Raw genomic sequence first — 26,235 nt, forward strand, 5'->3', positions numbered from 1 at the left:
TCCCCCTGCATTTTTAAGACCTGCATTGCCTAATACGGTCATCACTTGTCACCAATGACTGTCTATTTTTAAATTAAGTTGACTAAATTAAGGTAATTAAGTTAAGATTAAAAATGCACTCCTTAGTTTCATCTTGGACAGAACAGATACAACCACTTCTAACCGTGCAGAAAGTTTTATTGGGTAACTCTACTCTAGGTAATATTTTTTAGTGGAGGGAGAGGACAAAATGAAAAACAAAGGTGAATCCTGGGGGCAAAAAATAAGAAGACAAGAGAAAGGATATTTGGAGAAGGAAAAAGTCTTCTCTAAAACTTTTTTTACTAGCATGAGTTTCCTGATTTCTGGAGATTTGATTAGAAAAGGACATTTCTTGGACTATAAATCTGGCCAAGTTTCCTAGCAAGTCAGTTATGAAATCACCACCTTAGTGCTAGATCCGTGGCCCCGATGGCAGTAATCCTTGCTCGTCTTCCACACTAAACAGCCTGACCTGTTGCTCTCCTACCATTTCTGGTCTTTCCCTGTCTCTGTGGGTCCAGTGGGATCATTCTGAGCACGCCACAGACCTGTCTGTCTCCAGTTGTGGGTGTGGATGAGCTTTAACAGACCCCGTGCAATTCTTTCTTGTTGCTCTTTCTCACTGCCTTACTCTCCTTGAGCTACCTTTGGGTGGATTCAACACAAACCATCCTGATCAGTAACTGCCTCTGAAACATGAGCACTTTTTGTTTTCCTGGTTTAGGTAAAGAGCAACAGAAGCAAGAGATATACTTGACCCTGATATGTAACAGCCTGTATTCATGCACTTTTCTCCACAGAGACTCTGGCATACCACCTTGAACGAAATAATTAACCTCTTTGAGATTCAGTTGTCTCAGATGCAAAATGGTCATACCACACTAAAAGTAAGGATTCAATCCAGATTGCCTGATCCAAGACCTTAAGAGTACCACCTACAAGTCTCCAAGCATTTAGGGTGTCCTCGGTGCCACCCTCCTCCTCCTCCAGCTTTGCTTCATCGTAGGCCTGGGGATACAATGCTGATGGTCTCCACTAGTGTCCCCTGGCTGATGGTACCACGACTCAAAGAACTCCACAAGGTCTCTAGATACTGAACCTGCCTCCAACTTAGACATGACACTGCCTACCCTTCTAGTGGGTTGGGGATACTGGATTGAGGAGGAGTCCCCACACAGGGTCATGGAGCCCAGTGCTCTGAGGGGAAAAGACTTGGAATCGTAACCAGCTACTTCACCCCTCTGGGCAGCTCTCCTGACGCTGGCTGTTTGAGTTGTCACCATAGAGTACGTAGTCCCCAGGCATGGCGCAGGCGTGAGCAAACCCCCAACCCCACAGTTGTTATGCTGACACACGATGCTCCCATTAAATAAGCGATGGTGGTTCACCACAGACTGGGAGACGCCATTGTCTCCTGGCAGTTGAAAGCAACTCTTAGTTCCAAAATACACAGCAGGAGGGGGAACGAGATGCTGAGATGCAATGGAGGTTTCTTTTTTTCCAACTCTTTTCACCTGTGAGGGTTCTTCCTTCCAGTCTCTCTGTGTGGACCTTGCTCTCTCTACTGTCTCTACTCTCTAGCCCCAGATGCTTGTGGCCTACACAGATGGGCGGTTCTTCTTACCACAGTAGACCACAATTAAGATAAGAACCAGAGACTGGAAACCCTCTTCCCACTCTAACCAAGCAACTGTGACTGTGACTGAGCAAGAGGCCCCATGGCCCAGGACTGACCTGCGATGCTCCAGAGGAGTCCAGTAGCTGGGGTAGGGAGTGCTTCCGGCCATCTCGGGAGACCTCCAGCATCCTGGCCCGGGGGTCCCCGTTGCGCACCATCAGCTCATTATATTCTTCAACAGACTCTAGACGGTGGACACCCCCTTGGGAAACAGAGGGGGAAAGTATGGCTTGATAAGGGACGAGAAGAATCTTTACACAGGCATAAACTCATGGTGTTTACACCATATGCATGGTTTCAGAAGGAGGGATGTTCGAGACACCCAAAGCACCAAGCCCACCAGGTCTCACACCAAGTTCTGCAGAACCTTGTTATGTGTTAAGGACATTAATGCCAGGTTATGAAGAAACTGCCAGTATTTTAAGTGATCAGACTGGCTAAGAGGCAATGGATACACTTGATCCAAGTCAGATGTAGGTGTGGTGGGAAAGCACTATCACTTGATAGTGAGAAGGCCATCAGCAGATGTGTTTCTAGTGACAGAGTAGCACTGTGTGGTTGGTACAGTTCCATTGTGGGGCAGACACTTTTAAACCCATATATAGCATGACTGTTTAAATAAAAATTTTATTAACATATAAGACTTATAAATCCTAAGCAGCAGTTCCATGAAATTTTACAAAGTGGATGTGCCATGACCAACACCCAGGTCAAGAACCAGAACGTGAACAGAACCTCAGCAGTGCCTGTCATGCCACTGTCCACACCTCACCCAACAGCTCCCATGATCCTGACTTTGAACATCATGGGTGATTTTGGCCTGTTTCTGACCTTTATATAAATGAACATGTACAATATGTACTTTCTGAGCCTGGCTTGTTGTTTCTCCCGTTCATTTGTGAGATTTACTCATGTTGTTTGTATGCCAGTAGCTTGTTTGTTCCTATTCTGTATAATATTTCATCACATAAACATACCACTATTTATTTACTTATTCTGTTGTTGATGGATATTTGGCTTGTCCCCAGTTTCAGGTCATCAAATGTTTTTTTGGTATGAGCCAGATAGTATATCTTTTAGGTTTTGTGGGCCATGAATGGTCTTTGTCATACACTATTTTCTCACACAGTCCACTCAAAATGTAGATAGCATTTCTAGCTCTTGGCCATATAAATAGCAGCTGTGGGCAGTAGTTTGTGGACCCCTGATCTAGATATACTGTTACTGAATATTGAATATTCTCATATATGTCTCCTGCACAAGTCATTTCTGTTGGGTGACACCTAGGAGTGGTGGTGCTGGCTTTAGGCATCTTTTCAATTTTGCCAGAGTTACATCACCAGTGTGTGTGAGTTCTAGCTTCTCCGTGTCCTCACTGTGTTTGACAGTCTTTGATGTCAGCCATTCTGATGGGTACACAATGGTATCTCACTATGGGTTTTAAATTGCATTTCACAGGTGACCAATGAGATGGAGTTACTTTTCATCTATTTATTGGCTGCTTTTCTTTTGTAAAGTGGCTGTGCAAGTCTTCTGCGCATTCTTCTATTGAATTTCTGTCATTTTCTTGTGGAGTCATAGTTTTTATTTAGCTTTAATGTATCTTAGATCATGATTACTTTGTGGGATCTATGTATTATAAATATTGCCTCCATGTCTGTGATCAACATTTTCACTGCCTTAATGGTATTTTTTGATGAGTAAGAGCTCGTAATTTTAATTCAGGACAAGATGGCCATACATCACTTCATGACAGGTATAGGTCCTGAGAAATATATTGTTAGGTAATTTTGTTGTGTGACTATCATAGAGTGTACCTAAACAAATGAAGACGGCGATAAGGTCACAAGAATGATATAGTTTTATGGGATCATGGCCATATATGTGGGCCATCATACACAGAAATGTCACGTAGTGCATGATGGTATTTCATTTTTCACCTTCATGGTTAGAGCTTTAATGTCCTGTTTAAGAAATCAATGATCTTTATTAGTTCCCAATTTACACTGTATGTTGCTTCAAAATAAGATCATCCAAGGGACTTTAATCTTAAATGATAGGTCAATTAAATATGAATACAGCTATAATTCTATTGCAATGTTTGTATTATATACATGTATTCATGTATGTATATGTATGGGTTTGATATACTAGACATATGGATAATTTAGAATATCAAGTTCTTTTGTGCTATATAATGACTCATTTGATGACCTAGAAATTTCTGTTTACCTAAACTTTCCCTGAAAGTTTTTTTTACGGACTAAAGCAAGGTAATTTGGTACTTTTAAAAAGAATGTATTGATGAGTTACTAATAGTGATAAAGAGTTAGAAAAGTGCTGATACAGTTGTATTATAATGGATACCACTAAAGCCTTGGCTTTTCAAAAGCTAAATACTAACTCTGTGAAGCAGGGTTTTTAAACATCTGAAATTCCTTTGCAACCAAGGAAAATTTTGCATTTGAAAAGATCACAAACCTAAGGGATTAACATAGATAAACTGAAAGCACCAATATTAGAGGGGGACCCTGCTGGTAAAAAGGAAGCACGGAGTAAGGAAAGCCCAGGTGAAAATACCAGAAAAATGCTCCCTGAAATGACAGACGCTGTTGCTCTAGCCAGACGGGCCAAACCAGAGTAGAAATGGCTGGAACCTCTTTACAGACACTCTTTAATAGTTTATGAGTTAATAATTCATGACCTGATTAATCTCTCTTGGCATGCTTATTCATCTGAAAAAGATTTATTAAAAAAAAAAAAATTCCCCTTGAGCTGACAGGAAGGCTCTTGTCACTAACAGGACAGAAACCACATTGTAGTGTCCACAGATAATACACTGACTATGGAAACGCCAGAGTGATTCATTTAAGAAAATATGAAATAAACATCCAGGTTTACAGGACAAACTAGGAGCTGATCACATGGAAATCTAAATGCAAATAGGTCGTTAGGATGAATGGATTTCACAGGACAGAACAAGGCCCGGTTCCTTAAGCCTCTTCAACATGTCTCCAGATTCTAGTCTTATCTCCCACCACCCTGCTCTGTGAATTTGCTCTGTGCTGATGACTGTTGAAGGAAAGGATTTGTCCTCCTCCCCCTCCTGTCTGGACTGGGACACAGAGATGTCACATGCAATTTTTCCCACCCTCGCCTGCACCCTTGCCTCCCGCCCTCAGATCCTGTTGCCTCTTTTCTCCTAATCCTTCTGCTGTCCTGCATCATTATTGCTGTCAGATTACATTGGCTCTTTTAAATGGCTGAGGAGTAAAAACAGTTGCCAAAACTTCTCCAATACATTTTCCCCCATTGACCCTAAAATCTCTCATTCATTTTGTCCGAGTCTAGACTACCGTATCCCCTTCTTCTGCTGAATCCTGCCGAGTCCTGGCGCTCCTTCATCTTGTGTCTCCTGACGTCTCCCTGCAGTGCCACACCTGGAGAGGTGTCCTGTCTTTGGCCCCTGGTGCGTGGCTGATCGTGTCCACTGCTGGGTGCAGGTGTGCCTGGTCTCCCCTGGGACCAGGAGTTCTTGGAAAGTCTCCTGTCTGAACCATCACAAATGTTCCCTCTGAGAGGGAAACAGGCGAGAACAGTTAGAATGAAATGATGAGAATGAACTTGGTATTAAAGATGACAACAGTAATAACGGTGGCAGCCACCACGAGGGGAGGGCCATCACTGCCACCCTCGGAATGGCAGTGCCACAAGCAGGCTCTCTACTCAGTCTGCCAATGGGGCTTGGCACTTGGAAGGCTCCCACATTTACTGGCAGGATAAAGGTATGTTGTAATCCTTGTTTGACACAGGAAGAAACTGAGGCCTAGACAAGTCACTTGTCCCACCAGAAGGGGTGTAGCTGGGAACTGAACGCAGCTCTGGTGGGCGTGTACAGGTATTTCTCCCTGTTCTGCATTCCCATATCATGGCCATAGGGAGAGAGGGTGGCAGTCCTTTGTGACAAACAGTGGCAGTGCTGGATATAATGCTCAGCTGGACATGCTGCTCATTCTAAATTTACAGCATTAACGCAGTCAATCTGGAATGTCCTCAAGGCTCAGGTGTGGGAGGCGCGGTCCCAATGCAGCAATGTCCTGAGGTGGGTCATTTGGGAAGTGACTAGGTCAGGAGGGCTCTGACCTCATAAGAGTAATCAATTCACAGCTGAATGGACTCCTGGGAGGTGATGGAAACTGTAGGAGGCGGGGCTTGGTTGAAGGAAGTCAGCCACTGGGCGGTGTCCTTGGGGACTGCATGTCATCGCTGAGCCCTCCTCCCCCTCTCTCTGCTTCCTGGCTGCTGTGAGTGCTTTTCCTCCATAACACCTTGTCCTTTGGTCATGATGTTCTGCTCGCCTCAGGCCCAAAGCCGTGCAGCCAGACAACCACGGACTGAAGCCTCTGAAACTGTGATCCCAAAGAAATCTTTTCTCCTCTAAGTTACTTTTCTCAGGCATTTTTGTCCCAGCAACAAAAAAACTGCATAACACTAGCATGAACAGAATTAGAAAATCACACATCCGGAAGGCCCCTCAGCTATGTCCCCCTTCCTACATAGATGAATCTAGGAAGCCCCAGACAGGGGACAGAATTCTTTCATGATGCCCAGGAAACCAAAGGTTTGGAAGGAGAAATGTCTGCCCTCGGGGGCAGCTCCTTTTCCCGGCTTGGACTGAGTGAACTTTGGGTTTCCCTTAACTTCTCAGGTCTCATCCATAAAATGAAGAACGTGACCAGGTTGGTTTCAAAGGTCCCTGCATTTCCTCAGAGCTCTGCGAGCCTCACTGGGGGCCGTTTAGAAGGTGTCAGAGAGCTGACCTCAGAGCCTCCTCTGCCACCTCCAGACTCCCCCGCCCCAAACGCAAGCAGGATTTCTAAATGCTTCTCAGGGCTGGTGGGGCGGGTGCTGGTCGCTGCTTCCAAGTGGAAACCCGCGCCAGTCTCCTCATTGGCCTCCCCCAGCACCATTCCCTTTTCTCACAAATCCATGAAACACTTGTTCATGTTCTGACGCCGCTGAAGTGCGCAGAGCTACAAATACAATTGACTTTGTTTACTTTGTTGAAAAGTGATGTCTTTCATGGTCCTACACCTGCCATCTTGTCTGAGAATAGACTCAGCAGAGGCCAGGCAGGGAGGGAGGGGGAGATGCTTTGGCTGGTAGCACGGTTACTGCCCCCTCTATCAATCTGGGTGGTAGGAGGACACTGACGGGATAGAAACACGTTATGCATTACCCTAGATGAATTATATACATTAAAAAAAAAAAAAAACACAATCTGCCCAACTTTTCAAGGTCAGGGTATTATTCTCTTATTTTAGGTAAGGAGTAGAAGTTTGGGGAGGCTCAGTAATCAGCCTAAGGGGGTAAGGTAACTCAAGAGCTGAGGGGTAAGCCTGGTGCTGCCAGGCTTCACAGTTCTTGCTTCTGAGAGTCAGGAGGGTTGAAACATGGTTATCATCTCAGAGACTAGGGAAGCTGAGGCAGGAGGATCACAAGTTTAAGCCAGCCTGAGAAGCTTGGTGAGACCCTGTCTCAAAATAAAATAAAAAGACCTGGGGTGTAGCTCAGAGGTAGAGCACCCCTGGGTTCAATTCTCTGTTACCTGCCTCCCCCTCTCCCCAAAAAAAGGAAAGAAAAAAGAAAAATCATCCCAGATGACTATCATGGGTGGGTAGCCAGGATCGACTTCTCCATTAGGCCAATTAAGCCAGAAAATGCAGTGCCAGAGGCCCAAGACACTTTTAAGGACCCACAGGGATGTTTTAATTACTTTTTAAATGCAGAAAAAATTGAACATAATAGCAACAAATAGATTTAAATGAACCCAGCCTGTATCCTTATACCAACACAGGCATAAAATCTAATTCTTATTTTTTGTGGAAGAAATGACCCATCAAGGCAAACATGCCGAGGACTCAGGAAAATCATCACGCGTCTCCTGCACGTGACCTCTCCTGCACGTGACCTTGACTTTCGGCATTCCCTCCCTCAGGGCACAGGCCAGTGACTCTAAGGAAAAGCCCAGGAAGTAGAGAATACAGAATCTACTTGTTCAAAAAGCTGTAATTCCATCCCATTTGTTCCTGATTAGTTGAGATGCAAATTTGATATTAGATAAATGGCTCTTTGTCACTTGTTCTGGTTTGCTGAGGGTTGGGAAGATGGACAACCAGGGGTATTCCACACTGAAGGGGTCACCTGAAATCCTACGGAAATAAATGAACCACACAGATTTACGTTTTGGTGGGACACAGCCATGTTGACATTCACTTGGTGATGACTCAAACAAAAATATTCAGTGGGCAGCTAGGCTTAATGGTGCTGCTGTGCCAGGGGCAGGCATCATCTAGGGAAGAGCAATTCTGAGGTTAAGGAATAAAAGTGCTCATGGGGTTAATGGCATCATCTCCCCACTCCCAAGGCGGAAAGCTCATCTTCAGGCAGCAGCAGGCAGAGTCGCCACTTACCCGACAGACGACTCTTGAGCTTCATTTTACTGTTGCCCTGTTTGGGACTTTCCAAGTTCCCCTTGGAATCCTCGGGGCCGCACACATCCTGGGGTTCATCCGTCTCAGGCATCTGAAATACAGGAAACAGAGCCGATGGGAGAGGCTAGTCCTGGAATGACTTATGCTACCTCTCCAAGGAGTTATCTCAGTAAGGTTCAAGGAGCAGGTGTCATGTGAGAAAAGAGATTCAGAGGTTCAAAGCACAGTCCTTCAGGTAACCAGCAGCCTAACAGCTGCATGCTGGCAAATCCTTCCTCAGCGCATAGGGAGGTTTCAAACTGGAAGCAGTCCTTGGGCTGTTTGTCTGTCATTCTAGATTAGAGGAACCTGTAGGTCAAGGTCACCAGGGTAGTCAATGGCAAAAACATAACTATAACCCGGTCTCTTGGCTTGTGGGTCAGAGCTTTTCCTACAATGCAAGTTGTAATAAATATGAAATCAGAAGTTAAAACCCAATTTGAAGGTTCCTGTGTAACAGTGGTCCACTTTATGCTTCGGATATAACTCTTGCTGCTCTGCCACTGAAACATATTTTTAAAATGGACATGTTTCTTTCTCTTCCTTGCTCCCTGCTCCTCCCTAATCTCTCTCCCTCCCTAATTTCAGGGGAAACAGGATGACCTTTCTTCCCAATACTAGTCAGAGTTTTGTGTCCCTGAGCACACACCCACCCACCACAGGAACAAAGTAATCCAGGCTTTGGGATGGCACCAGAAGATCTCAAAAATGACTATCTTCCAAAATTAACAAGTGAATTACAACTCCATACTGAGAATGCGAGGAATGTAGCCTTTGAGTCACCTCTGTAAAATTCCCCTGTTCCTATTGATGGGCAGAATCCCAGCCTTTGGGACAGGAGTCTCCTTGTGTTTCTGCTTTGCTAGCAAAGCAATAAACCTTTTTCCTTTTCCTCAAAACCATGTCCTCATTATTGAATTGGCATTGGGAACAAGGACCAAGCTCTCAGCAACTTCTAAAATGTAGTATAAAACTTTGATTTTGTGGCAGTCAAAAGAACTATAGGCATGCATGGCTCAATGATGGGAATGTGTGCTGAGAAATGTGGTATTAGACAATCTGTTCATTGTAAGAACATTATGGAGTGTTGTTATTGTTTTTTTAGTACGGGGGATTGAACTCAGGGGCTCTTTATCACTGAGCTACATCCCAAGTCCTTTTTATTTTTTATTTTAAAGCAGGATTTCCCTAAGTTGCTTTGAGCTTTGCTAAACTGCTGAGGCTAACCTTGAATTTAACAATCCTCCTGCCTCAGTCTCCTGAGTCTCTGGGATTACAGGCATGCACCACCATGGCTGGCTACAGAGTATACTGCCACAAAGCTAGATGGTCTAGGTCAATCACTCTACATGGCCTCCTGATACAGCTGAATGTAAACAAAAGATGTCTGAGGCTGCTGCCAGCATAACACCATATGTTGTCTTATAGTAACTAGTAAGTAGGAGTATACTCTAAAATAATAGTAAAAAGCATAGTAACTATAATATAAAGCTGCTCCCCCGCCCTTTACACTGCAGCCATTTCTCTGCCTCCCAACTTACAACCTAGCTTGTCAGTCTGTGAACATCCTAGCTGGCTATTGGTTCATCGGTCAGCCTGCAAGTATCCCTCTCTGTTATTGGTCCCTTGTTAGCCTGGGAAATTCCACTGCTTAAGAATGGCTTTCCCGCCATTTTCTCTCTCTCTATCCTCCTCAGTTTCATGCTCTCTCCACCTGGCTTTCACTCTATCTTGTGCATTTTCTCTCTCTCTCTTTCTCTCTTTTCCTCTCATTTTCTCTTTTACCCTGCAGGGAGACACTCTGCCTGTTTGCTTAATAAACTCTCTTATGTGAGTTCCCGTGTCCAGAGTGGTTTCTGGGTTCTTACGGTATCTATATAAACCAGTAACATAACTATGTCTATTGTCAAATATTATGTCCTGTACATGATGGCAGATGCCTTATTTTTACCTGACTGATGGCACAGGCTTTGTGTATACCGGCAGCATCTGCAGCACACGACACAGTGCACAATGACATCACTAGGAAATAGGAACCTTTCAGTCATCTCCCAGGATCACAGTCACATGTACAGTCTGTCGCTCACTGAAGCGTGAGTCACCTGATGACGTTTCCAGTCACTGACATTCCATGCGTTACCCTCCCACGTCCTGACCATCCACCTCCCAGACACATGCACCGCCCAGGTTACGTGCAGGACTGGGCCCACACATAACTCTAGCTGCGTGTTTAGAATAGGATCCCAAGGAGCTGATGATGTGGGAAGGATGCTCACCAGGTTTGTGGGTCCTCCGTCCTAGAAAAGCCAAACATGCTAAAAAGTACAATTAAGAGATGGAGAAAGAAAATTTATGTGTTTGATTTATTAAAAACTTGAGGGGGTAATTTATACATACCAAACTTATGAGATACATCAGACAATAAACTTTCTCCTTGGAAAATTTATTTTTCTTTGAGGTTCTGGAGAAAAAGTCTAACAATAAAATAGATAATATTCATATGCAGGAACATGTACATATTTTTAAATGCATATAAGATATCCTTTGACACTGAAAAATCATGTAATCATAATGGAAAAAAGTCCCACCTGATTTTAACAGGTAATATATTATATCCTGTATCTCAAAATCAGTGTATAAAATATATGAAGTAGAGAAGTCTCCAACTACCCCCGCTTATGAGGATATTATTTATATAGTTTTATATATAATAATAAGATTTGGAAGATTTCCTCTTTTTCCTCAAGCTCAAGTATCTTTCTAGATAAAGAAGAGGAATAAAAAGGTCTGAAAAGGAAGAGATAGGCACAGCTAAAGAAAGGGCATTGGGAAAATAAATTAATCCTGATATATAAAACAAAGATAACAAATTTATTGCATTCATATTACAATGCCAGCAGCTGGCAGGTAGTTGTCCAGGTTTAAATATGAAGAAAAGGCAAAGCTGATGGGGTTGACACACACCGGCAATCCCAGCAACTGGGGAGGCAGAGGCAGGAGGATTGAAAGTGTGAGGCCATCCTCAGCAACTAATGAGGTCCTAAGCAAATGTGGTTTTGAGCCCTGTCTCAAAACCAAACACGAAAAGGGCTGTTGTTGCAGCTCAGTGATAAAGTGCCCCTGGATTCAATCTTTAGGATGGGGAACAGGGATGGGGCAGGGGAGAATGGAATCTTGAGGACAACTTTAGATATTTTTTTTAGAGGGATGTTGTTTCCAACCTTGAATTCTGACACTGATGCCACCAGTGAAAAAGAACCATTTTTGAGACCTGCCAGAGATCAGGGCCACGTGCAACAAAGAGACAGGCAAATGGGAATGGTCCAGAGAGAACCGCAGGGCTCCTCCTTTGTGTGGATTAAAGACTTGATGGAAAGAACCTGTGTCCAGCCTACAAACAGCAATTACTGGAAACTCAGTTGTTTATTTCTTCCCTCCTCCTGTTTACACCTCCTGACCCAGGCTGCCAACCTTCACATAAGGCACTCCCCTGCTTGCCAGTCACCAGCTCCTTCGGTGCCCCTTAAGTGAGTGGTTGACTACACAGTGCATCTGAACACCCCCCCTCCCCCCAGAGCCTCGGGCATTCACAGAATGAGAGGAATTCTGGACAGGACAGAAGCACTCACGAGTACCCGGGGAGGTAAGTGGCCTTCCGGGGCCTCTCAGCACTCGACAGCCAAGGTCACAGCTCAATTCTCCATCTCTGAACACCAGCTCATATATTCCCAGGATGTCTCCCCCTCAACTAGAAGAAGCTTTTTAATAAATGAGTCATTTGGATTGTCCATACTGTACAAGTATTTAGTTCACTCCAGGTTTTTTCCATTTAATTTTCACAGCAAATATATATCCCATGGTAAATAGTATTGCTTCCATTTGACAGATGAGGAAATAAAACCGAGACCCTCAAGTAAGGTTTCTCTGCTCACAACACATATGTGGGATCCAGGATAGCTTGCTCATGAAGAAAGTAAGAGTGCAGAAAAAAGTGGCGTTGAGTTGTACAGGAGGTTACTTTTGACATAGTGCTGTCAAATCTGAAGACCATAAGACACAAACAAAAATACTATAAGCTCTTCTTCATTGTTAGAAGTCAAGGGAGGGGGTTTAAAAGTAAGGAATCACAGCCTTAAAGAACAATGCTTCTCCCCCACCCCAATCCCTCAATGCAAGAATGAAATAAGATTTAGTTTCCATGATCTACAAGATGGCAGTGAGATTTTTTTATGTCAGAGAAATCCTATGCTAACAACAGCATGTGTTACTACCCAACCTTGTGGCTAGACCCAATAAGAATGGATTTAGAGACATCCCAAAGCATTGCCACGGGTGAGCTCAGACTAGGAGTGAATTCTATTTCAGAACCTACTGTTTGGAAAACCTACTATTTTTGCTACTGTTGGCAAAGGTTTCTGAATCCATTTTGTGTTTCCATAACACACAGAGTCTGGATAATTTATAAAGAAAAGAAGTGTATTTCTCAGTTTTACAGGTCAGGAAGTCCAATATCAAGGTGACAGCAACTGGAGAGGGCCTTCTTCCTATGTCCTTGCAAAAGGACAAGAGAGCAACAGAGGGTCAAACTCGCCTTTACAATAAATCTGCTCTTGCAATAAATAAACTTCTCACACCATGACATTAATCCATTCATGAGGGCTCTAGTCACCTCTTATTAGGCCCCACCTTCCAACACTGTTGTTTGAGGATTAGATTTCCAACACTGAACTTATTCAAACCATAGCAATAGAATTCTGAATTTAAGTGGGACTATTTCCTCCTGTAACAGAAAACTGATTTGTCATGATGTTAGGTGAATTGTAACTCAGTGAACAGGAAGTGGCTGCCTAGCTACATTATTTCCAGATTAAAGCAGGAAGTAGCAGTGGACGAAGTATAATTTTGATTACAATGAGCCTTTCCTTATTCTTATGACTATTGTCTGAAAAATGTCCACACTCTAACAGAATCCCTTTGCTGTGTGAATTTTGCCCTGATACACAGAACACATCAAACTGTTCTGAAAATGTCATTTTTGTTGTTCTAAAATGAAATTTGCAGAAAGTTAGTTCTCTTGAAAGACCTTCAGTTCAGTGAAACAGTTGATACAATCTATTATTCATGAGTAGTTTCTAATTTACATGTTATAAAACAATGCCATTAGACTTTTGGAATCTAATAACATTTGCCAATTTCCATGAAGTCCCTCTCTTCCATCCTCTTCTGTATCCGTAACCTATGAAATTCTCTGTCAGTGAAGAAGCTTCTTTAGCTTCTAGCACCTTGGTGGGCAGAGTGGTTAAGAATCCAATTGACTGAGCACAAATCTTGGTTACACCATTTTAGTATCTTCATCTCAAAATAGAGGTCTACGTTTAGGAATTAAGTGGTAAAGTTTTCTGATTAATGGTGATAGATTTCCCTCTTAAAATCCTGCTACAAGACAGGGAAGGGAAGGAATAAGGGAGGAGGTAAGGAGGGAGGAAGGAATAATTCCACAAGGACAAAAAGAATAGAAGTCAACAGCAACAGAATTCTGGAAACTGGTCAGCAATCAGATGGGTGGTAGGTCTGATTTATGCTGAATACTAAGTAGGGATTAAAGAAAGTGGAATAGAAACCCCATTTGCATATAAGCTTTCCCAGAACTCAGGAGTGGCCAGCAGAGGAGCTCTGGAAGAAGACACCAAGGTAAGGCTAGAACAATGGACAAGAAATGGCCAAGAGTTCAGGTGACTGTTGCGAGCCTTCATAGCAGTCCGATTTTTTACAAAGCTTCTTGGGGGCTGGGGATGGCCTGGATAAGCTTTGATGTGCTGCAGAATCATCAGGAGAGCTATTACAGCACACGAAGGCCCAGGCTGACGGAAGCAGGCGGGGGCTGGCCTTTCAGAATTTACCACCCCAGTGTGGAAGCACCAGCCAGAGGAGATGCAGAACTGAGCTGCAGTCTTCCCTGTTCTTTCATGAAGTTACTCCAGAGACAGACAATGGGAGAAGGAAAGCTTTCTAGCCACCCCGAAGTATCCTATCAGGCAAAAATTGAGGGGGAATCATTGTCATCATGCTGCTGTGTAGAATATGTGTATTCTGAATAGCAATTATGGAACCTGTCCCCCTCGACATATGAACTACAAGCACACGAGCGTATGCAGGGCTGGTGGTGTACCTCATCCGGAGAGCACTTCCTAGCATGAGCAAGGCCTTGAGGTAGATTCATAGTAGGAAAGTGTTGGGGGTGGGGGGAGAAGAAGAGGAGGAAGAGGAAGAAGAGGAGGAGGAGGAGGAGGAGGAGGAGGAGGAGGAGGGGGAGGAGGAGGAGGAGGAGGAGAAATCTAGCCAAGGAACAGAGGCAAAACCAGAGAAAAGAGAATGGGATCCCAGTTGCAGAAAACAGAGAGAGATGTGATTTTAAAACTGCAGATGAGCCCAGCGGGATCATAAGTCTGAGGTTAGCCTCAGCAACTTAGGGAGGTCCTGGGCAACTTAGCAAGAACCTGTCTCAAAATAAGAATCATTAAAAAAAAAAGGGCTGGGGATGTGGCTCAGTGGTTAAGTGACCCTGACTTCAATCCCCAGTACAAAATAAAAACAAAAACAAAAACAAAACCAAAAATCCCTGCAAATGAAGAGCTTTAGTAAGAAGATTTGGGGCAGCTATACCAAGAGAGATCAGAAAGTGGACAGGTTTAAAGGTAAGCGGTGAGAAAGACCAGAAAGAGTAAAAAGAATTCCTGAGGAAAATTCCGAAGGACAGAGTTGTTGTTGCCCTGATGCGAGTGACTTGAGAAATGTATAAAATTAGAAATCCTGAGGAAGTAAACACGAGAAATAGGGAGGGAGTCAGCGGGAAGCCCAAGGCAGTGCTTGATGTAGTTTCTGAGTGGAACTGGCTAACTGAGCTGGCAGTGATGGTCAACATGCATTTGAATAATGGAGACTGAGGACTCATTGACTCCATCTTTTCATAATGATGGACCCCATATGACAGAATCTAGATTAGTATTTTAGGAAAAAAGATTCTGAGTTAGAAAGCAAAGGAACAGAAGGAAAAATTTTAAAGTCATCCAAATCCAGCAAACAGGGCTGTGAAAGAAGAAAAGGAACCAATTTAAGCAGAAGGTGAAAAAAGGAATTCAAGGGAATCCTCCCCAAAGGGGAAGGGTATAAAACCCTAGAGGCATCCAATTACTGACCAAAAAATGTGACAGAAAGCAATACTACTCAACCCTTCGAACATTTAAAACCTGAGGAAAGATGAATCTGAAGGAGTTGGTGGCAGAGGTATTATCCTGTAGTAGTTTATTAGGGCAGAGGCTGTAGAATCATCAACAGTAGGTCTGGTTCATGAATCTGCAGATGGTGTTTTCCCAGCTGAGCAAAGGGAAGAGAGATGTAGCTTCTTCAGTCTTAGCAATTTTGGGCCAAGAGACAGTATAAATGGAAAATGTGGTCCGGAATGGAAAATTCTTACTCTGAGGCTCAATACAGTACACCAGGAAACCCAATATTTTTATGTCAGAGTGTAAAATGCAAACCAAGAAGCTTTTGAATGCACTAAAGTCATTTTAAGTAGGACCAGTTTGATCTCCCTCAACCCCAACTGGGAAGAAAATTCCTTGCCAATTGAATTTAAGTTCATGGTTATGAACACCTGACAATTATCAAAGACTAATGGACATCTTTAAGAGAAGTCAAGAATATTTTCATCATCAATCTTTCTTTGCTTGATGCTACTGAATTTCTCTGCTATAGTCAATTGAGAGATAACTCTAGGTCTTGTGCATTTCTATATGGCTTGTGAATGGAGGCACAGGCTGTTTTTACCCGGATATCTATCTTTTCAAGGATGTTCCTAGAGTGAACTGCCTTGAAAGCTAGAAATAGAGTACTAGGAGGAAGGGGTAGGTTTATTTGCTCTCTTGTATAAGAAAGATAATCTCTCTCTCTCTCTGAAGTAATTAAAGGCTAGTTAGACTTGCTTCTAGCCCATCATAAAGGATTGAAGTTGCTTATGCTCAGGATTTTTTACCTGTGCTGCAAGACCCCTGTGTGTGTCTATACTTGAGTTTTCTCATTACTACTACAGAATTTGGAGTGGGGTGTGATGTAAGCATGAAACTTTAAATTGGGATTTAATCCTAAACTAGATAGAGAAAGCCAAAATCCAGTTGCTGTACCATGAGTAATAAAGTCATTTGTCTTGGACCCAAGAATCTCATATCTTCTGCCAAGAAGACACTTTAAAGCTATAGTGTAAAATCTCAGACTTTTATAGTTCTTGATATTGTCTTTGGAAAAATTAAAGTCCCAGGAACAAAATTTTGCCTGGGACAACTGTCTTGGGGTTGATTTGGCTCATTTTTCTAAATGTCATGGGTGAGGGGTCAATGTTTTGACATCATTGTGCGTTCATTTACTCTTTGTTCATCTACAAGTCACTGAAAAATAAAGCACATGAGATACTTGCTGTTGAATGAATTTAATGTTATTGGAGCTGAAGAAACCATATTTGTTCCAGTGGAAAACAGCTTAGGCTGCAAAGGTTGAAAAATACAATGTATTTCCAGCAATCTCATTAGCTTAGATGAAGAAAAATAAGATACAGGAGAGATCAAAGGAGGCTATTAAATGCTTTTTTTTTTCTTTTTTCTTAACCTCAAAAGGTCAAGGAAATTTAAGTTTGGGTGTTAATTACTTTAGATTTTAACATGTTTGGATTATGACTTGCAAGAAGATATAAATTTGTTGGCATTTACTTGATTATCATTATGTTAGCATTTTATTTCATCCCAGAACTTCTGAAAAACTGCACTTTTGTATGAGAAAAACCAGAGGGTCTGAGTTTTAGCTTCTGGCAAAATTTAGTCTTCTGGGAGTGGAAGCAAATCGTTTCTTATGAGACAGGCCCCTTGGGTTCAAGCTAAAAGACTAGTTCTTAGAAATGTCCCATAACAGTTCAAAGCATTTATGAGATCTCCTTGGACACACTGTGACTAATGTTTACCTTCTGAGCATCTTCTCTTTCTCAGTGAGATCTTGAGGTCTTACAAACAAACCAGGCAAAGTGGCTTTTTTCCCCACCCATTCCCACCATGCAAGCATATCTGGTCCCAGGGGAAAACTTCTGGTGGTGCCCAGTTCATACCACATTTTTACAGTTTCTAGCATTTGGAAAAAAAAAAAAAAAATTGCAGATGTGATAGAAGACATCTCAGTTCTGAATCCCAGGAAGCTAGAATGGCTTTTCCCCCATCAGAGCCCACAGGACTGTGGAGCCCGGTGATTTCCCTTTCAGGCTTCAGCCACACTAAGATTATTTTTAGGCTGCCAAAGGAAGCTCATTTTCCAAATCTCTGGGGCAGATGTTCGAGTGACCAAAGGAGAACCAGATGGCCATCTGAGAGGCTGGGGCTGGAAATGAATAACCATTCAGAAAGAGGGAATCAGAACAACAATAAATCAGCATGAAGTGGCAAGAAGCCTGCAAGCTGACTGCAGAAATTAAAACGTGAAACTACTGCTACGCCAGACCCACTGCTCTCCCGCAAAGACAGTAACTCAGGACTAAAGAGGAGAAGAGTAAAACTGGAAAGTAAAACTCAGCAGCCCCCAGCATGCCCTGGTACATGCAGAGTGCAGAACGTGCCCTCTTCCCCATCAGATGCAGCTGGGGGAAGAGCCGCAGCTGACGTCTGCTGTCTGCAGATAATACTGCCCTTGTTTCATCTGAGCCTATTCCCAGTCTCTTTCCTTTCATTGTCCCCCTAAAGTTGAATGGGCTGAATGGACTCTGCTGGTGATTATTAGGGCGATTTTTATGCATACAAATTAAACAGATCTCTTGGTTGCTTAGAAAGTTGAGGCAAAGACAGCCAAGCACAGTGCATGCACCTCTTATCCCACGACTGGGTAGGCTGAGGCAGGAGGATTGCAAATTTGAGGCTGGCCTGTGCAACTTAGTCAAATTTTGTCTCCAAGTGAAAAATAAAAAGGGGCTGGGATGTAGCTCATTGGTAGAGTGCCCCTGGGTTCAATCTCCAGTATAGAAAAAAAGAATTCAAGGTAAAGAAATCACCTTTAAGGCATCAGTCATTTTGCCCTGTTTGACCCTCTCATGGTGGGTTTGTGTCACTTTCCTAAAGAGAGGACAGTGTCCTTCAGGGACTCTCAGTTCTTTGAATGTAGATGTCAGAGGGGAATCTGCATACACTCCTCCTTGGTGTAGATTTCAAAATGAAGTAAGGCTAGGACGACATTCTCTATGAAGCAGGGCTCTCTCACTCTTGCCACGTCCCTGTAACCTAATGGGTAAGGGTACGGTGGGTACGCATTCATTGGGCTTGTGGGTTCACTGAAGGGAAGTCACATAGGTCATTTCTCAGCAGGAGCTGGCTGCCAGGTTCACTGACAGATCTTCTAGTGCAGACTTTGACATGCTTTACCCTTAACTCCAGAATGATCAGGTGTGTGTGTGTGTGTGTGTAGATCTTTAGACATAAGATGTAGTGGTAGAAGGACTGTTTAAAAAAAAAAAAAAAAAAAAAAAGGCATGGACTGGGGATGTAACTCAGTGGTAGAGCACCTGCCTAGCATGCTCAAGGCCCTGGGTTCCATCCCTGGCCCCAGAGAGAAATTTTAAAATGCAAATAAATGGCCTATAAAAGAGATAAGTAAGAGGATCAGCAGGAAAGAAAATAAGGGATGAGTTGTCAGAGGTGCCCCAAGACAGCAGCTGATCAAATCCAGTTCTGTAGTAACAGCATTCCACACAAACATATACAAACCCTTTTTAGAGCAATTTTCATACTTATTTGGCTTATGATAACAGAAAAAGATCATCCTAACTGAGCGTATCATAGGCAGTGTTTAGAGAAAGACGAAGGCATCGTGGTGGTTAGTTTCCAGGTAGTACCTTAAAGCTTAAGCTTTGTACAGCCTTTTCTAGATGCACACAGGCTGTATTCTGAATTCTTCAATTTCAGGGGCAGTACTGAGTGTGTGATGCTGGATACATGTTTCCTTAAGACTCTGATGAGAAATAGCAATGTACTGAATGAAGCCCCGTGGGAAGCAGCAAGGAGAGAGCTGACCTGGATACACCAAAGATCAGCCAGGGCTCTGCAAACTTCTGCCTGGGGACCAAAAGGGGCCACTGCTTGTTTTTTTAAGTTTTACTGGAGCTCAGTCATGCCCACTAGTTTACTTGTTGTCATGGCTGCTCTGGAAAATGCCAAGGCAGAATTGAGCAACAGACTCGGGCTGGCAGAGCATGAAGTGTTTACCATTTGGCCTTCACAGGTGCTGACTCCTCATCCATAGGAATGGTGCAGATTCCAGCTCTAAGTCAAGGCAAAGAAACTCTAGTATTTTTAGAAAATATAACTTAGTAAGTTGAAGGGAAGGAATTGGCAAGTGGGTAAGAAGCTGGAAGGCTTGCTGGTCTACTACAGTATTCCTCTTTGGACTCATCCAGGTTGCCTGATTTTTTCTTTGATCTTAAAATGACATCCAAAAAAAGGAGAGACTCACTTGACATAACAAGAATTCTCTTTAATATTCACACTCTGCTAGTGTCGTAGGATTACCGAATATCATTTAAGTCAGGTTGCTTTTCTAACATTGTTTGGAAGGAATGGAAAGCATTTGTTTCTTGGTGGTGGTGAAAGGAGAGCAAACGGCTGGCAGAAGAAGGGAGGAGAGGCTGCTCGGGGACCTGGAACCTCGTAGAGGACGGAGGATGCTGTGGGGACCTTGGTGAGCGAGTGTACGGTAGTTGGAGGGCACTAGGCCCCAGGACACTTGTGTAGAGTGAGCCAGCAAGCAAGGAAGAAAGGACAGGAGGCAGGAGGGCTCAAAATTAGACAGAAACCAGGTCAAAACATCTCCAGGAATGACCCTGCCTTCAGGGGAAAAAGCAAAAATAAAAACAAAACCAACAACAAACACCCCTCCCCCCAAACCAAAACCAAACCAAAAAAGCCCCCTCAAACAATACCAAATTGAAACCAGAAGCCAGCACCCCAACGCTGGGAGGACTCTACTCCCTTCCTCCCACTGACCACCCACCCCCACGGTTCCCTTCCTCCCCAGCTTCACAGTCCCTGTCCTTCAGCCCTGGCTCTGGCTACTTCTCAGTGGGCTATGGCAGCGGCCTCGATGTCCACCTCTCTGTCTCCAACCTGCCTGTCATCTCTCCGACTCTTCCTCTACCCCACTGCCCAAGTAACCTCACTACAGAAACCCCGAGCCTGTCACAACTGAAAAGCCATCAATGAGTCACAGTCCTCATAAAAGAAGTTGTAATTCCTTGGTCTGGAACTAAGAGCACAGGCTGAACATTTGCCCTCAGTAGACTTTGTTGTTCTTTGAATGGGCCTTAAAACTTCCTTTTTGTGGACCACTGTGCAGGTCATGTTTCTGCTTTAGGATATCACTCGTTTCTGGGAGGGTTCCTGCAGAAATCCTAGGGACTAGTCAAATATTTTATCTATTTTATCTCCTCCAAGTCAATACAGCATAGAGCTCCAAAGGATTTATTATACAGAAGAGGGAAAATGGAAAGTCGGAAATAATTCATTTTGGAATAAGAGACATTGTAAGAGAGGAGGAGAGTACCCAGCACAGGGCTCTCTTGGCACGTGGATGGAGATGTTGAGCTGGCTGGAAAACAGCACTGAATCATACTATGGCTGGGTGGTGGGCACCTGCTATAAACTTCTGTGGTTGTACATGGTAAGTGGTGGGAAGAACTTTAGGAAGACTTAAAGATGTCTACCCTGGGAGCTAAAGAGGAGGAGTGGGTGTATGACGTGTGGACCACCTATTTGTTACTCCTAGCTTAAAAGATATTTCCACAAATATTTATTAAATAAATACATTTGTGCCATCTGTCCATTTATAAAATCAGGAGCTGACTTTCTGATTTTAAGCGCTAACATGTAAGAAACAGACAAAGTTGTCAATCAGAGATGGTAGAAGTGACTGAAGGCTGGAGTAATTCGAAAAGTCTCTGAGGAAGGTGGGGCTTTCAAATCTTGATAGTCAAGGCATACAAGGGAGGGTTTTTAAGTGAAGGAGTAAAAACAGCAAGGACCATGACTTCTTTTTATGCAAATGTCATCTAGGGAACTAAATCAGTACTTGCGTACAAAGCTAGGCAAGCAAAAACAAGCCAACAAACAGCAAACAAAAAGCCAGGCAGGCAAACATGAACTCCAGGGGGCGGGGATGGGAGAATTCTATTGGTCTTACACAGCTCTGTTTCTCTGAGAAATTTCTGCTCTGGATTCCACAGGGGAACTTCTGACCTCTTGTATTTTGCTTTGTTTTGATTTCCCAGGCTCTGTGCTACCATGTTGCATAAGATGTGACTAGAAAGAAAAATATCAAAAGACTTCAACTCTTCCAAGGTCCATGAAGCCTTTAAGTGAGATGGGTTTTTTCCCTAGCACTCAAGGCCCATTTATCTAGTGCATCAACACACTGTCAAAGGTAATTTTGTTATTTGCCTAAAGACCAGCACAGTAACTGGAATGGAAACGAAGAGGGACCTCCTGTTCCTCTTGGCGTAAGATTCTGAGTGTGTACCTGAATTACCTCCACTGGTGGTCTCAGAAAGCACCAATAATTTATCATCCCTTAACAACTTCAAAGCTCATAAACAAAGTTGCCCTGAGATACACAGTGAACAAATGAGGCACATTATCCTGTCCCCCTCTGTATTTATTGCTTACCACTTTGTCTATGGCTGAAGATGTTTTTTATTTCTGAGTTGTCACCTTCCCTTAAATCTTAATATATTTTACTTTATGTTTCAATGTGTGGACCACAGATTTAAACCCCCCAAAGACAGGCAGACCTAAATTAAGAAAACAGGGGATGGTATTAAAAAAAAGGAAAGTATGTAACAAGGGTCAGGGTTGAAAGACAGCTTGGAGATACTGTGCTGGAAGACCCAAAGACAGTAAAGCAATTTACCCAAAGTGATAAAGTCACTCTATGAGTTCTATAATTTTTTTTTAATAAAAGAAATTAACTTGAGGGCAGAGAACCTTCTGATATACTCTAGAGGGCCATATTTTCATTGAAATTTGAAGGAAAATTTCAAGTCCAAATAAAGTTGGCTGCGTGCTGAGAGGTTTTCTTTATCTGTGTTTCCTATGGCTCCATGCTATGTTGTCAGCCCTTTTAGTTTGGGAAGCCATGGATTGCTCCCAACATAGATCGATAAATCGTAAGCCTACGGTACTGTGCTCACGTCCTCATGCCCTAAAAGACACAAAGCAACCTACAATGATAAGATCTAGATAAGTTCTAATATTTCTCTCCCATTCCGGCAGGGACCACCTGGCTTCCCCTGGGGATGCCCACTCTCCTCTGAGGCCCCTGTGAGGGGAGACTGCATGTGGAACACCATATTTGCGTTTCTCTGTCAGTAACATGAGTTGTTTACTTCCTTGAGAACTGCAGACTACGTGGGTGGAAACGCAGCACAGAGCCAGGTAGCAAGCTGGAACAAGTCCTTGGAAACATGCCACCAGGACAGACCTAATTCACATGTCAGCAGTTTTGGGGGCAATGCATTCTGACCCAGTAATTATTCTTATCTCCCCCCACCCACCCACCCATTTAAATAATCACTCCATCTCCTTAAGTATGAAAACAAACCAAATAAAAAACACCCCCAAATTTAACTCTCATTTTCTTAGACCAGCAACAATTGCAGTCTTTTCTTTCTTATCTTGCACTGGCAATTTTGTGTACTGCATTGAGTTTCGTGCTATGACTTCTGTCTGTCTCATGCCAGTTAAAGTGTTGCTTAAGGAGCATCAAAGGGAACTGAGACCTAGTTGGTGGAGTATAGAACTGTGGAGAAAGGGTAGTTCATAGATCTGGGTAGGGAAGAGGAAAAAATGCAGAACTCAGGTGCCGAGACAGTTTTTGCATCCCTAGCACAGTCTACAAACCGTGAGCTGGTGTTGGGGAAGGTACGGAGAGGATGACATGTAACCAAGTCAATGCCTGAGGATCTGGAGCTTGGGGACCTGTGCTTGCCAAGTGTCCCATGAGCACTACAACCCCCTTGGCCTTGTGCCCCCTGTTATCAAACTGAAGGAAGGAGGGAGGCAGAATGGGGCCTACAACCTTCCTTCCTCTCAGTGCACAGAGAGGTCCAGAGTGTCATCCAGCCCTTAACAGGAGACTCTTAGGAGCCCTGCCATTTTCACTTTTACAATCTGGGTGAGCATGAGAGTCATGTGGGAAGTCTCTGAAAACAAACTCCTGGCCCCTGCCCCACATGGACCTGCAGAATGGGCCTTCCAGACAGCGCCCTGGGATCTGAAGCCAGCCTACGTACACCATGCCCTCCTTCTGCACAGCAGACAGATGAGGGCCACCTGCACACTTGCATGAGTCTCTAAGCAGAGACTGCAACTGCCCTGGGTTCAGAGGGATTCTGAGGACCATTGTGCTGCCTGTAGCGGCAGCCAAGTCTTCGCAGCTTCCTTGAAGCTGTAGGAAAAGAACACCAGCTCCCCTTGTAAAAGCTCCGGAGCCCTGTGCCAGTGTTTCTCTGTATTAATAGTTTTAGTCTGTGAAGGTCTTATTTCCAGTAGGAAGGCACAGCTTCCTGTTTTAATACTAATCACAGCTTCATGAACTTGGTGCTCTTTGTTCTTTGTATTAGACACTTAAGTTCGATTCACAGAAAAATCTAGCTCAGACCCCAAAGGAGAGAGTTTCCCATCCAGAGCAACTTGAATCAACCAGAAATGACACTTTGAGATGCTGTGATAATAGTCTTCCACATCTAGACATTTCTGGAAACACACAGAATGGGCACTTTATCAACTATTCTACCTAAACAAATACAAAAGGCCCTCTGATTTCTTTCCAAAAATGAGTATCTACCTCAAGGATACCCTCTTCCAGGTTCTCGCCTCCGTGACCACAAAGCAAGCATCACACAGCCACGTCAGACTTACAGAGTTGCAAGGTCCAGTTTTGCTCTTCACTCCTTCCAAGAGATGAGGTCCTCTGGTCTTTCCCAATTCCTAATCTCCCAAAAGTTTTCCCAGATTTCCCCAACTGCGATTCCAGAAATGCTAGAACTGATTCTCTTGATGCCAAAGGAAGCCGGATACAGGTCTCTTGATTGATGTGCTAAACAAACTCTTCCTAGCTGAGCAGTGACAACCATACATTTGGCAGAGACAACCATTATTTCCATTTTTGAGGGTTTTGTTTTTTGTTAAAAATATAAAAAGGGAGAGAAGTTCTGATTCACTAAAGAGACATCACCATTTCCAACCCTGTCATGATGAAACTCCTCTTCTTTATTAAAAAAAAAGTCACTTTTGGAGGGGTAGGGCATGGATCTTCCCACCTCCTCCACACACACCTGAAAAAGGTCTATTTTTTTTTTTTTTTTTTCAGATTAACTATGATTGTTCACACTTGGGACAGAACACACACTTTTTTTTTTTTTTTTCTGAATGGTCAGTAATAGCACCTCACATGCCACTCATTTTATTGGAGGACCTACAGCAGAGGTTCTTTCAAACCTTAGCCTGGGTCCAAATCACCTGCATGACCGATTAAAAACAAATTGCTGGGACTAGGGATATAGCTCAGTTGGTAGAGTGCTTGCCTGTGAAGCACAAGGCCCTGGGTTTAATCCCCAGCACCGCAAAAAAAAAAAAAAAAAAAAAAAAAAAAAATTGCTGAATGCTGCTCCTAGAATTTTCTGATTCAGTGGGGCTGGGATAGAACCTAGGATCTGCATTTCTAACAAGTTCCCAAGAGATGCTCATACCCCTGGTCCAGGGACCACGCTTGAGAACCATTGCTGTACAACAGATAGCTTTATGATTAAGAAATAAGTACTGAGTATGTATTGACTACAAGGTACTTCAGTGGGGTACAGATGGCCCAAATAGGTATACCTGACTTCAAACTTTTTAAATTCTGAGTATTTTTCCTTCCTGGAAGTGATAAGCAGTCAGCGAAATAGAGAACAGCAGAAGCTAAGGGCCAGGGCAGCAGGGACTGGCACATTGGGAGAGGGACAGATCATTGTAGGTGCTCCAAGCAGAGGGAGGCTTCACAGATAACTTGGTGCTGCTTCTGGTCTTTGAGAGAAAGGCAGAGCCAGATAACCTGAGAGGGCAGGTGAACAATACCTCAAAGCAAAAATATCCGGCTTGCTTTCAACATCTACTCTCCCATCCCTGGGGAATCTTGGCATATGGCAGGGAAATACTGGCTTACCACCTCCCAACAAATGTCTTTCTCTCTCTCTCTCTCTCTCTCTCTCTGTCTCTCTCTCCTTCTTTCCTTCCTGGGGATTGAACTCAGGGTCACTTGACCATTGAGCCACATCCCCAGCCCTATTTTTGTATTTTATTTAGAGACAGGGTCTCACTGAGTTGCTTAGCGACTCACTGTTGCTGAGTCGGGCTTTGAACTTGTGATCCTCCTGCTTCAGCCTCCTGAGCTGCTGGGATTACAGGTGAGCACCACTTGTAAGCACTAGCTTACAAGTGTCTTTCTTAACCAGCCACAGAACCAGAAGAAAATCACTATTTCTCACTCTGCAGGTGGTGGCAAGGCCAGCCCTAGAACTGCTGCAGTGTCCTGGGGGGCTGGCGTCTTGACTGGTGGAGGAGGCAGACTAAACCTTCTGAAGAGTAGATGGAGAGGGACCTGGAGAGGCACTTGCTGGGGGCAAGAGCTGTAAGGAGTCAGAGGCTAGTGACCCAGGCTTGTGCCTCAAGGTCACTTGAGAATTGGGTAAGCTCTGAGGGAAGGAAGTGGTGGAGGATCACAGAAGAATCTGTCCCGACGCTCACCCCTTGTTATACTTCAGGTACTATGCTGTGTTCTAGGGATATAGAGGTGCTTAAGCCTTCCTCATCCTTGCCCTTGAAAATTTTATGTCCAATTAGGAAAGACAGAGCAGTAAAAAGACAAATGATAAAAACAAGATGATAAACACTA

At 43.6% G+C, this 26,235-nt stretch overlaps 1 protein-coding gene across 11 annotated transcripts in view; it reads right to left on the bottom strand.

Moving 5' to 3' along the window:
• The window catches only part of PDZD2 (PDZ domain containing 2), a 373,385-nt gene that overhangs the window by 47,868 nt on the left and 299,282 nt on the right, over positions 1–26,235 (bottom strand). For all 11 annotated transcript variants that reach the window (XM_079144474.1, XM_079144472.1, XM_079144467.1 and 8 more), the window contains 2 exons: positions 8,173–8,284; positions 1,756–1,901 (listed from right to left, as the gene is read on the bottom strand). In XM_079144474.1, coding sequence (XP_079000600.1) covers positions 1,756–1,901; positions 8,173–8,284 — 258 coding nt within the window. The remainder of the gene's footprint in view (positions 1–1,755; positions 1,902–8,172; positions 8,285–26,235) is intronic.

The sequence above is a fragment of the Sciurus vulgaris genome (assembly GCF_902686455.1).
Source record: "Sciurus vulgaris genome assembly, chromosome: 6".
NCBI classification, from domain to species: Eukaryota; Metazoa; Chordata; class Mammalia; order Rodentia; family Sciuridae; genus Sciurus; species Sciurus vulgaris.